The sequence below is a fragment of the Cynoglossus semilaevis genome, unplaced genomic scaffold (assembly GCF_000523025.1).
Source record: "Cynoglossus semilaevis isolate Cse_v1.0 unplaced genomic scaffold, Cse_v1.0 scaffold376, whole genome shotgun sequence".
NCBI classification, from domain to species: Eukaryota; Metazoa; Chordata; class Actinopteri; order Pleuronectiformes; family Cynoglossidae; genus Cynoglossus; species Cynoglossus semilaevis.
This window is the reverse complement of record NW_007585115.1, coordinates 240,451-253,696: the sequence shown is the minus strand read 5'-3', so window position 1 is coordinate 253,696 and position 13,246 is coordinate 240,451. Positions and strand designations below refer to the sequence as shown.

The following is a 13,246-nucleotide window of genomic DNA, read 5'->3' as shown; positions in this document are numbered from 1 at the left end:
AAAAATACCTTCAACCAGAATCCAGACCCTCATTGGAAGCTATAGGAAGCGTTTAGAGGCTGTTATTTCTGCAAAAAGAGGATCTACTAAATATTGATGTAATTTTTCTGTTGGGGTGCCCAAATTTATGCACCTGCCTACTTTTGTTTAAGTAATTATTGCACACTTTCTGTAAATCATATTATTATTATTATTATTATATAGAAATTGCTGTTTCAAACCACCAATAATCCATAAAGGAAAATCTTGAAAATGATCAGGGGTGCCCAAACTTTTTCATACCACTGTAAAAGTAGCTGTGTTTCCCTGCTTGTTGTCCTTATTTCCCCACTCAACTGTGCCACCAATATAATACTTCTTATAAATCTTCTAGAGTAAATGAAAATAATGCGACACGTATCAGTTTGCAGGCCTGCTGTATTAATAATAATGTTGATGTTGACATAATTGAATTTTCTCTTCTTTCTGTGAGGAGCAGTTTCTTATTTGCCTCTGTTGCCTAGTCCAACAAAGTGTCTTTGAGCCAAAACCTAGCATTTGATTGAGACCCTAATTTTGTTGGATGTTTCTGTTATGCCTAATTAACCTAGGTGACATTAGAAGTAGGTCATTTTTTACTGGGCAGTAGTGGGGCAGTTTTGACCATCTGCAGTAACGGCTGATACCAGCCGACAGTTCCTTTGTACAAAAAAGGCAGAATTAGACAAACCTGTCATCCTGGTCTTTGGTCCATCTCACAGAGCCACCTGTTGGCTTGGTCTCATAAAGGATCCTAATCACGTGGGGAAATTCCTGAGGACAAGTCACTCCCTTTTTTCTCACCTGCAGACTCCATCGATCACTACGAAATGACAGTGGGCTTCCAGCCTGTGCGATGGGGGCTCGACTACACATTAAAAAAAGCTGGTGCTTCTGCCTCCATTTACAAAAGGGTAAGTGTATGAGTGTCTGAGTAAAGTTGGGATTTAGCCCTGCTTTATCTGACACATCCTTTGATGAGATAGCACACTTGTCAGACACAGAGGTGACATCTACCTCCTCAACCTCTGTCACATTCAGATCACAGCAGTCCAGCACCAACGTGAAATCAGAGTCTCCGTTTAAGTCCCACAAATGTGCGGAACTGTTGTTTTTTATTTCAGCTGTAGACTGTGATCCAACATCACGCCAGACCAGAAATGTGTCTTTTTCTCTGATACCAATCATCTTCTCCGCGCTTGTCACAGTTCCTTTTGTTCCATGCTTCATTAGATTTCCATGATTAAATTTGCACACAAACTCATCCTGACTTACCTCACCCACTGAGGCTGCATCAACAGCTTCAGTTCCATCCTTGGACATAGCTCTTGTTTCACAGCAAGGCTCCAGAAACATAACGATATTTCCACTGATGACCTCTCTATCGAAATGAACACTCAGGTCCAGTACATAATGTTTGACAAGTATGTGGTTAGTATTGGCTCGTAAGGGCAGGTCGTCCTTGTCAGGATTCAGTTCGTCTTCCGGCTCCATGTTACACTAACGGCATCAGAGTGAGGATGATGAAACCTGAAGAGCAAAAATAAGGCCTCATTATGTTTGTGCTTCAGTAGTGACAGTTTAGTGTCGTCATAATCCTCCCATTTAGCATGCCCGTGGCGTGACACAGCATTCGCATTACAGGGGTGTAATTGCCATTTATGGTACAAAATATATCCAAGGAGGTGACTGAGTGCACAATAACGTAACACACGTTATTTTTCAAGAGGAGGTTGGGCGGACAGCAATTGTCAAGCATCAAAAATAAATGCTATAAAAACAGATCCTATAAAATTTAACAAGTTTAGGAAAAAACATCTCTGACTTTTAAGTATTCATAATTTTAGTGTGTGTTTCACCAGTAGATTCAAATTTTATTGCACCTTTATTGACCAACCAGCTTAACACCTTAGGGTTAACAGCAAGGTTAACTGCTGGTATAAACTGTTGGATACATCCAGTAAAAAAACAGCCCTGTTTTACACGATCAAACTTTATATGAAGCTAAGAGGCTAAGTTCAATAGAATTACACAGTGAAAAAAGACACATTAGAGATACAGAATAATAAACATTTTATACAATATGATACAGTATATGATGACGGATATCTGTCCGTACATTAGATAGATAGATAGATAGATAGATAGATAGATAAATAGATAGATAGATAGATAGATAGATAGAGACGGACGGACAGACAGACAGACAGACAGACGGAGACGGAGATGGATAGATAGCTAGATTAGATAGCTAGATAGCTAGATAGATAGATAGATAGGTAGATAGATAGATAGATAGATAGCTTCAGGAAATGTACAGTATGCATGTAGTTTTAAAAAGTTTTTTTTAAAAAAACTTGACTTTAAAATGTTTTGGTCAGATAATAGTATAAAGATGATTATACAACAGGGCAGTGGTGGCCTAGTGTTTAAGGAAGAGGACTTGGGTCGAAGGCTTCAGGTTCGAATCCACCAGCTGCCAAGTTACCACTGAGGTGCTCTGAACATGGCACCATCCCCACACACTGCTCCCTGCTCCACTGCTCACCTTGGTGATGGGTTCGTTTTATCCCTGCTCAGTTTCGTTTTATCCCTGTGTTATAATGACAATAAAGACTATAAAATAAAATAAAAATTAACACTTTCTGACCCAAAGAACAGCAACCTTACATTGAAATGCGTTATGGATTGCGTCGGTGCATCCGAAACTAGGAAATGTAGTAAATGTGACAGGAACTGGCCTGTACAAACACCAGACAGAAACAACATAGAAAATATGTGATGTAAAGACCAGGGTCCATGCAAAGAACCAAACAAACAGATATTTACCAGCAAAGACAGGCTGGGAGAGGACACACTACAGCGTGATTGTCAAACATTTGTACAGAACTTCCAATAAGGAAAATAAAGACAAAAAGGACATCGATTGTAACATCACTGTTTGATAAATAAAACAGATTTAAGAAAACTTCTTTTAAAAATAAATGTGGTCCGCTTACAGCATGTGGGAAACACCTTAGAAAACGAGCAGAATTTTCTACACTTTGATTCTTCAGCTGTATTTAACCGGCAGACAAATTATATCGGATCTATTTAAGAGGAAAACCAAGCGTTTCCAAATAGACTACCAGAAGATTATCGCAGGAAATGTTAACTCTAACACTTCCGGTCGCATGGCACTGCGATAGTTGAACCACAGGAGAGTTCAGAGTGAAACCGTTTGAAATGTGCATGTGAAATGTGCCAACTACATCTTCACAGCGGAAAAAAACGTGATGGTTAATAAACGACACCGCGGAGACACACGATGCACGTACGGATGAAACTTTTCAGCGTGACTTTAACATCACAGTTCGGACTAACCTTTAATGAACTCTTAAATGTCGGCGTTAAACAATAAATGTGCTTCTTCTCCACGTTTGATACAACGCAGCCCCTGTCAAAAAACAGTCAGTTTAACGGTGTGTTAAAAAAGAAAATAAACTAGCATGAACATCAAGAAACCAAACAAACCTGCATCCGTGAAGTTGACGTCGCGCAGTGATGACGTCAAATTGACTACGACGCAGGTTGTAGTTCTTGAACGTCTTCTTTTCCTTTCGGCTGGTTCCTTTTTTTTCAGGGGTTACCACAGCGAATCGTTGTTTTCCATATCACCCTGTTCTCTGTATCTTCTACTCTGACTCCAACTATCTGCATGTCCTCATCACTGTATCCATAAATCTCCTCATCACTGTATCCATAAATCTCCTCATCACTGTATCCATAAATCTCCTCATCACTGTATCCATAAATCTCCTCATCACTGTATCCATAAATATCCTCTTTGGCCTTCTTCTTTTTCTCCTACCTGGTACTTATGAACACAATAAATAATAAATCATTTCGCTGATATTCAAGTAAAACGTTACAGAAATCATAGTGTTAAAATAATCTTTAAAAAACATTCCTGTGTATTTGCCGCAGCAGTGTACTCTTTTTGTGTTGTGTTAAATAATTTACTGTAAAAGCATCAGCTTGGTTCGTCTGGTACATCATCTTTTATTTCTGGCATAAAAAGTGAAAACAAAGTCAATCCATTTTGGAGCAACACACACACAGGTCTGACGCTGAAAATATAAAGTAAATAACAGTACAGGTAATGATAAAATTAATATAATCAAATTAATTAATGACAGACCTAACATGTGGACCTCACACACTGCTCACCGGACGCTTATAAGCTGCCCACTGTTCACTTTGGTGATGGGTTAAAAACAGGGGTCACATTTCATTGTGTGTGCATTGTGTACTGTGTCACAATGACAAATAATTCACTTTCACTTTCACATACCATAAGGACCAAGAGCCCGACTGTTGCTCCCTGGTTCACGACTCTAATCAGCAGTTGTGTTGCATTTAATGACAATTTAATACGATAAATTAATGTTTTTCTTATGTGCTGTGTATTAAACTCTGTTGTATGGCAAGTGGAACCATATATTTATAACTCTGTTACACATTTGAATCCATACATTAATTTTTTTGCCCTGCAGCCAATCGCATCAAAACCATGCAGCAACAGAAGTCGCATTAATGGTAAAAAGTATTTTATGTATGGATAGTATAACAACAGTAATATAAACAACAACAACAAAAAACTTTAATACCTTTTTTAATACTTTAATAATATAAACTTATTATATTAAAATTCACACATTTGTTGTATTTAGAGGTAAAAAAAAATAATTGTATGGCTCTCACAGAAATACAGTTTTAAATATGTAACTTTTTTGGCTCTCTGCTGAAAAGGTTCCCAACCCCTGCTCTAAACCATACATCATAGCTGGTCTCACCACCGTCCTGTAAACCATTCCCTTCACCTTAGCTGACACTCTTCTATCACAGATCACTGTCCTACAATTCTGAACACTTCTTTTTCTTTCGGCTTTGTCCCTTTTTCAGGGGTTGCCACAGCGAATCAGTAATTTCCATCTCTCCCTGAGTAGAAGATGCAGAGGCATCTTCTACTCTTCTACTCTGACTCCAACTATCTGCATGTCCTCCCTCACTGCATCCATATATCTCTTCTTTGGCCTTCCTCTCTTTCTCCTACCAGGTAGCTCCATCTCTAACATTCTTTTACTAATGTATCCATTGTCCCTCCTCTGCACACGTCCAAACCATCTCAATCTGGCTTCTCTAGCCTTTTCATGGCTCCCGTCTCTAAACCATCCATCAGGGCTGGTCTCACCCCCGTCCTGTAAACCTTTCCCTTCACCTTAGCTGACACTCTTCTGTGACAGATCACTCCTGACACTTTTCTCCAGCTGTTCCATCCTGCCTATACTCTATTCTTCACCTCTCTTCCACAGTCTCCTCTGCTCTGAACAGTTGATCCTAAGTACCTAAACTCCTGCACCTTCACCACCTCTGCTTCTTGTGACCTCACTATTTCACTGTTCTGCCTTTCGTTTACACACATGTACTCTGTCTTGCTACGACTGGCCTTCATTCCTCTTCTTTCTAGTGCAAACCTCCACCTGTCTAGGATTATCTTCTAGCTGCTGCCTACTCTCACTACAGATCACAATGTCATCTGCAAACAACATAGTCCATGGGGACTCCTGTCTGACCTCATCTGTCAATCTGTCCAATCCTGAATACTTATGTTACTAATATACTTTAGAGTAGTGGTTCTCAAACTGTGGTACACCAGCCCTCTCTAGTGGGACATGGGGAAAGTTCACATTTTCACATTTACATTTTCAATTGAATACATCTGACAGAAATATGTAGCTACTTGTGAGATTATGAAATAGCACGTCTGGTCTTTTTGTTAACAGAATTTACTTGCTCATGTAAGCACAGACAGCATGGAATCATGGGATCACTTGCAAGTTGAACGTGGAACGATCAGGGTGATTCTAATGTTGGTCATCATGGTGGTACTCAGAGAGCTCAATGTTTTCTCAATTTTTTTTTTTTTTTTACCAGATACATTAAAAGATTAAAAAGGCGTGTTCTAAATAAATTATTCAAACTCTTAATAACAATGATTAATAGCGGTAATTGTATGTATAATTTGTATGTATATTGTATGTATAAGTAAAGACATATCCTAATATAGTAAGCTTCAAACTAACTTCCTCCTGCAAAATTAAATAAAATCTCTGTACATCTCTGTCTGCAAAATAATAATAATAAAACCTGGCCCTGAATATGAATTTATGTGCTTTACCCCGTCAGCAATGGGACAATAGCGTTTTCATATTCACTTTCATTATTTATATACATAATCTTATGTACTTCTAGATCCCACAGTTATTGTTTATTATATAGCTATTTATTTAGACTTTAACCTTAAAATGCATTTGTATGCATTTCTATGTTCATCTGACTGCTCATGTTACCAAATTTCGTAAACTTAGGATTGAATACAGTTTTCCTATTCATAAAATCAATGCTGAGAAGACACTGTGAGAACAACTTTTAAAATATACCAATAAACCTGTTCCTATCAAAACCCTTTTGAAATGTTTATAATTACTTTTTTTGATAAACAGAATTGTTAATCAGGGAAGACAAAAAAAGCTTCTCTTTTCGCCTCTTAGTCTATTAAAACTAGATTTCAGTTTTTAAAATAATTATATTAATTCTCTGTTGCACCATAACTCCACAATAAACATTTAAACACGAACAATATATTAGTTTTTTTCATGTGCTTCAATTGCATTTATTGACATTTCTGCAATCAGTAAAACTCAATAGGTTTTTAACATCAAAAACAAGTCATGGATTCTACTCTCCAGTGGATGAACACATCCCACATACATCATACATCACCAAGTCTCAGCAAAATTCGGCCAGTTTCATAAATGGGTTTACATTTGGATCAATAATTAATACATAAGCTGTCGATGTTTAATCAAATTATTCACTAATTTTAAAACATTTAAACAGATGTATACCCACTTATGAAACACTGTTAGATTTACACCACTGACAACACAGTAAGGAGTTGCAACACAATACTTAAAAATGAGTGTGAAATAAATCAGGTTGACACCATTAATACTCCAAAAAGCAGTAAAAGATGTGTTCCTGGAATGTATTCAGACATTTTGAGTAAAGATATAGTAAACATGATTTACATTGCGAAACACAGCTGCGGTGTGAAAAATGTCACATTTTTCTTCATTTCTAAATACTATTATTATTTCTATTATCGATCTAAAAATACATATATCTCTGTAAACATCTTACTTAATCTCTGGTATGTACATGTGAATTTAAAGAATGGTTTCATTAAATCTGGCAGATCCTTATAATTTAAACACTTATTAGGTACACACTGGGGCACAATTCGACAAGACTGGCCATAAGAGTTAACAAGTGTCTACGTCTTAATTGTACCATTGATTGTATGCATCAATACGAATTCTGGTATCGTTATCCAAGCCGATACTTGATTCAAATATTTCTACTTTTAGTCAAAATCAGCCTGTGTCCTTCCGATCTACACCACCTATATAACACTGACAGTGTTCCAGTTCATTGAATATTTTGTTTAAACCCAGTGGTTATCAATTATATTCCCGCGCACCCCCAGGTGGGCCTACCCCACTATTTGAGAAGTACTGGTTTAAACCCAGCATATGAAAATTCTCATACTTGTATCAGTACTTTAAAAAACCAAAATTTGGGACAACTCCACTTTTTACCATAAAATTCACAGGCTCTCCAGCATGTGGTGGAATCATTTATCATGACTGAGTACAAAGTGCCCACAACGTGGCGCTGGAATCTTCCACACCACATATTATCTAAATAAACACACACTCATTTATTAAAATATTTACACACAAACAGGACAAAATAATTACGGGCGATCACACAGGCCCAAGGCCAGCAAGGACCCCGAAGAGGATTCTGCTTTTTAAACAACCTGGAGGAAAATACTGCAGCTATATTAGGACTTGCAATTACATATATAGATTTATATAAAAGACAGACCCAGAAGATCATCAGGTTTTACTGTGAGCCATTAAAAGGCTTCACTGTGCTCAGGTTTTTCTGTTTCCCGCTGCTTTTGCCAAACCTACCTGTAACATCTCTCTCTCTCTCTCTCTCACACACACACACACACACAGACACACACACACACATATGCAGACACACACATACACAATCCATTCTTTTTTCTCTCCATCTTCTCTTCTCCTCACCAGGTTGTGCGACAGTCTCATTCTCCGTCCCCCTGGAACACGGTGTCCAAGAGACAGGAGCATCTCAGGAATTGTCCTCCTGAGCTCTGCGGAAACTTAGGCGTTTAAAGGAATCCCTGCGAGAGGAGAGCAAGAAGGAAGGACAAGAAGAACAACAGAGACAATGAGGTATGATAATGGCAAAGTGAAAATATGATGTCTAACAGCTCATTTCACGTTTTTGGAAAAATGTACATTCTTTTCCTGATTTTAGCACTCAATTACAGCTTTTACAATTTTTTGTTTTTAGGTTGGTCTATTGTCTCTGTCTCTTGTCAAAACACCACAATACAGTTGACCTGGAGGAAGTGTTTACCTATTCTGTAGTTGAGGTCTGATGATGGGTTTGTAGAGTTCAGGAATCTTCCTCTCCAGCATTGGCCTCAGGCTCTCTCTCAGGCGGTTGTAGTTCTTCTTCAGCTCCAGCTGGTATTCCTTCTGGTCCAATGTGATCAGATGCTTGTTTTTCTCAACTGCTTCACCACACCTACAAAGTGTAAAAGCCAAGGTGAGGTAAAATCAGGTAAACACCTTAGTGGTTATCACACTTCCTTACACATCTGCTTTACACACAGGTACTGGTCCTGGGTGCAAGCCCCAGAGGAGCCACCTACTTACTGGCACCTCCAGTGGAAACCTATGTGAAGTACAAAGACACACTGTGCAATTCCTGATTGTGGGATAAATAAGGGATCAATATATTACCTTATTTTCCAGACTATAAGTCGCTCCAGAGTACAAGTCACAACAGCCAAAAAATGCATAATGAAAAAGAAAAAAGCACATAAGTCTCTCTGGAGTCTAAGTCGCACCAGTGCCCTCTAGCGGCTGTCTGTGTGAAAACAATGAACATATACATTTTCAGTGGTACTGGTGTAGCAGATACACTAGACACAAGTCTAGAGTGCCCTCTAGCGGCTGTTAGTGTGGCAATAACAAATGTGAAATTATATATTTTAATGTATAAGTCGCAAACCCAGCTAAAGAACCAGCCCAGAAGGGCAGTGGTGGCTTAGTGATTAAGGAAGCAGACTTGAGTACGGAAGGCTCGTGGTTCGAGTCCACCAGCTGCCAAGTTACCACTGAGGTGCCTTGAGCATGGCACCATCCCCACACACTGCTCCATGGATGCTTATAAGCTGCCCACAGTTCCCTTTGGTGATGGCTTAAAAACAGAGGTCACATTTCGTTGTGTTCGCAGTGTGCTGTGTCACAATGACAAATAATTCACTTGCACTTTCAAAGGATAAAGTGCGCCTTATGCAACCGCTAGAGGGCACTCTAAACTTGTGTACCAATATCTGCTACTCCTATACCACTGAAAATTTACACGTTTGTTATTTTAACACTGACAGCTGCTAGAGGACACTGCCTTCCTGTTCACTGTATGCCACAGTCCACTGCAACAAGTACATAAATGAAAATATCCATACTTGTATCGGTTTGTAAAATAAATTGTTTGGACAACCCTAATAAATTCTAGTGTAATCACACAAATCACATTGTAGGATTTGTTGAATACAATTTGATAAAAATGCAGGTGACAAAAGAGTAGAATGTCCATCTCCACTTTTTCTTCTCTGTTTTTTCAAATAACATTATTCCAGTACATCCCTTCCCTGGCGGCGTTAACAAAAAGCTACACAACACATGACATGGTAACTTGGACCAGAGACGAGCGTGTGTGACATGAGACCCTCTGATCAATCATTATTAAATACTGGTATATAAGAAAACAGTGCCTTCCTCAGCAGATTCTTTTAAAATGACTGTCAATGTGGCTGCTGTTCAGTGGGTCTGGTGCGAACTTGACTGGATCCAGTGAACAGAAAACCTTTCTGTTTATTTATCAGTTACAGTAAATATTTTCCAGCCTGGCTGCGGCAATCAAGGCTGCAGGGATATGACATGGGGGATAAAAAATGAAAACCACCTTTTGGAAGCACATGCCCAGGAGATGAAATCAAACACATGCACATTTACGCCAATGCACCAACTTAGGCACAAACTCAAAACCGGTCTCCTCCACAGGTTTGGCCTTGAAATGGTGTAATGTTTTTTGCAATTCTACTGAAAATTACAGTGTAAAGTTTTAGTGTTTTACCAAATAAGAACTTTTTTTTTTTTCATTTTTAAATCGTAGAGCAAGAAGGTTTGTAGGTTTAGTCCTAGAGTATTGTTCTGCCTTTATAGCTGTTAAGAGAGAGAAATATGTTTAAATATGAAAAAAAAGGAAATAATATGAGAAAGGTTTTTTTCAAGCTTCTTACCTCATTATAAACTCTTTGAAACACAGACGTAGTTTATTGTGGTGGCGGAAGAGCTTAGGGTCTGCTGGGATCTCATTCAGGAAGACCTGGGCCACCTCCAATGGGCCCTAAAACAGGAGGGAGCAGGGTAGGGTGATGCGGGAAGGGATAAAAACAAAAGAAACAAAGTTAGACAAAGACAGAGAAAGCAGAACTGAGTGGAGGAAGGAAGGTAGGAGAGAAGGTAAGAAGGGAAGCATTTGAGAGTCAAAAACGGAGGGGGGACGAGAGTGTTTTTCATTCAGACAAGGGGAAGTGATTGGTTAACAGGAGTACTGGGGGGGTGAAGTCGACCATGAGGAAGGGATCAGATCAGAGAAGAACACGTGATTAGACTTGTGTATGGCTAATGTCACAGCTGAGCCTGCACCATTTGGCTTCCATTTGCCAAGTTTAGGATGCAGCCATCTTAACCTATACTCATCATAAAAACCACACTCTTGTAGCATCGCGTTGTGGCAGGCGCGGTTAAACAGTGCTGATTAGCATCATAAACGCACAGGGTCTGGGCTTCGGCTCTCTGTAATGGAGCTGCAGAGCCACACAAATGCATGAAAAAACCCTGAAATGAGTTTACATCTCTTTACAGAAAGGCTGAGCATCAGTGTTAAATGTACAACCATCAGGTTGGTGCGAAGGTCCTGTCAGATAAGACAGAGTTCGATAAGGCAGAGAGCAGGAGGAGGGAGGGATGAGAGAGCGAGAGACAATGTGTCTATTTTCGTCATTACTGCAGCATTCAGCGCACGCTGGCAGGACCTGGAAACTATCAGATCAAAGAGACCTCCGGTTCAGTATGGTGTGAAGCAGAGACATGAAAGGAAGAGGGGCCATGAATTGACATTTTAACTAAATTAGAGGAGCAGCAGAAAAAGGTTCAGGGTTATGGATGGGGCCAGGGCTTTGATGTGCCATCACTGTCATGTCTCCCACCTGCCCACTGTGGCTACAATGGCACTGTAAATGTGATAAAGATAAATTGAACTAAATTATTCTGGTTTGCACATTAAAAGGGGAAACAATAAAGCAGCATAAACAGAATCATTTTAAGAGAACAGCTGCTTTTGGTTAAACATGAAGTCTAAGATCCATTCAGATGTAATGAAAGCGGACAGACGGGAGCGTAAAAATACAGCGGCAGTGCCTTTATTCACAGAAACTCCCGCAAAGCTGGAACATTACCTGGTTGACAGTGGTTCCCACTGAGCCTTGCAGCAGCATCTGCAACATCTTAGCATCAGGCTGTTCCCTGTGTGTGGCCACAGCAAGTTCTCTGGTCTTTTTCTGCATGTCTTCTATGGCCACTTCAATAGGAGTCAGGTCAAACTGCAAACAAAAAAAACAGACAATATTATAAAAACTCTCAAATGTGATAAGCTCTAAAAACCAGAACTGGAAAATGTCCCAACACCACCTTTACCTCCTCCTTTTGGATGACGTTAATGCGAGTCTTGACATAGGGGAAGGCGTGCATGGTGGTGAGGATGGTCTTCCTCTTGTATTGCTCTTGAAGTTCACCCCGAGGACGTCCGCTTTTGGTGAAGGGTGTGGTGTACATGAAGCGCCGCAGGTTGAAATTCTTCTCAAAGTTTGTCAGCCGGTCTTTCATCTCATAGTCGTCAAAGTAGGGCTCCACGTAAGTAATTTGGATGTAAGCCTGAAGAAAAGTGGTGGTTCAGAGGGTTTTTTGGGTGGTCAATTTAATGATAATGCTGTGCTTTAGACTTCACTCCACTTTTTTAAAGTGCATTTTAAAGTAATTCCCAGCCATCAGAGGATGGTTCTGATTTGCATTCTTACCCTTTGGACTGATATTTATTTTTAGGACTGCCGCACAATTTCCAAATTGTACAGACAAATCTTATGTCTCCATTGTCTTGTGACTTTTTGATTAATGTTCCTTTCAATGTATGACATCTGATTATTATAGTATTACACCAGGGTATTTTTTACATAATTACATAATTCAATGCGAAGTATTATAATTGAAAACATTGTGCAATCTGAACAAATGTCATTTTTTTTGTCATTTAAAACAAAATAAGTAAGAAGCAGTGAGTTCATTTAAAGGGATTTTCCCAACTTATTCTGGATTTTTCTGGATGTTTGGGGGGAGGAGGCAGAGTCACCTTATAAATGAAGACTTATTATTCGTTTTATTGTTTAAGTGCTTTTTTTTGTCAGAATAAATATTACAGAACATTTCAATATTTATTCTATGTTTTTTATTTTACTCCCCAATAAGCCTAAATGTAAAACATTCCTGTGATGAAAACCAGAACACAATGCAATGGGGGCACATGTGGAGTCTGGTGCTTGCTTAACAGATCGCAATCCTGCTGTGGTCCAGAGTCAAACCGCAAACCCAATGGTTTAACTACTAGACCAGTGGTTTTCAAACTTTGTATACTCTGTACCACCTGAAAAAACATTGAGTTCTCTGAGTACCACCATGATGACCAACATTAGAATTCCCCCGCTCGTTCCACGTTTAACTTCACAACTGGTAAAGTACGTTTTGTCTCAATGTTGCTGCATCAAACAGATCAGTAGCTGGTCAAATATCACTCAGGCTCTCAATTCAAAACAAAACAATGATGTTGTTTTCATGATCAGCACCTTTGAATCAGTACAGTTAAACTGTCTCAACAACACCATCTGCAGGGGAGTCAT

The 13,246-nt window shown here is 39.2% G+C and overlaps 2 protein-coding genes across 14 annotated transcripts in view; both read right to left on the bottom strand.

Annotated features, from left to right (window-relative positions):
• aopep (aminopeptidase O (putative)) overlaps positions 1–3,515 on the bottom strand; it is a 62,631-nt gene extending 59,116 nt beyond the window's left edge. For both annotated transcript variants that reach the window (XR_003049018.1, XM_025053651.1), the window contains exons 1-2: positions 2,567–3,515; positions 710–1,548 (exon numbers count right to left, since the gene is read on the bottom strand). Coding sequence is in view for 1 of the 2 variants with exons in the window: in XM_025053651.1 (XP_024909419.1) it covers positions 710–1,512 (803 nt within the window). In the remaining variant the exon portion in view is untranslated. The remainder of the gene's footprint in view (positions 1–709; positions 1,549–2,566) is intronic.
• A 3,189-nt stretch (positions 3,516–6,704) lies between these two features.
• Positions 6,705–13,246, bottom strand: part of dock8 (dedicator of cytokinesis 8) — a 71,086-nt gene continuing 64,544 nt past the window's right edge. For 9 of the 12 annotated variants that reach the window (XM_025053664.1, XM_025053657.1, XM_025053659.1 and 6 more), the window contains 5 exons: positions 11,988–12,230; positions 11,756–11,899; positions 10,535–10,641; positions 8,581–8,751; positions 6,705–8,341 (listed from right to left, as the gene is read on the bottom strand). In XM_025053664.1, coding sequence (XP_024909432.1) covers positions 8,290–8,341; positions 8,581–8,751; positions 10,535–10,641; positions 11,756–11,899; positions 11,988–12,230 — 717 coding nt within the window. In that variant the 3' untranslated portion in view covers positions 6,705–8,289. The remainder of the gene's footprint in view (positions 8,342–8,580; positions 8,752–10,534; positions 10,642–11,755; positions 11,900–11,987; positions 12,231–13,246) is intronic. The other 3 variants (XM_008337225.3, XM_025053660.1, XM_025053663.1) reach the window with 1 other exon arrangement.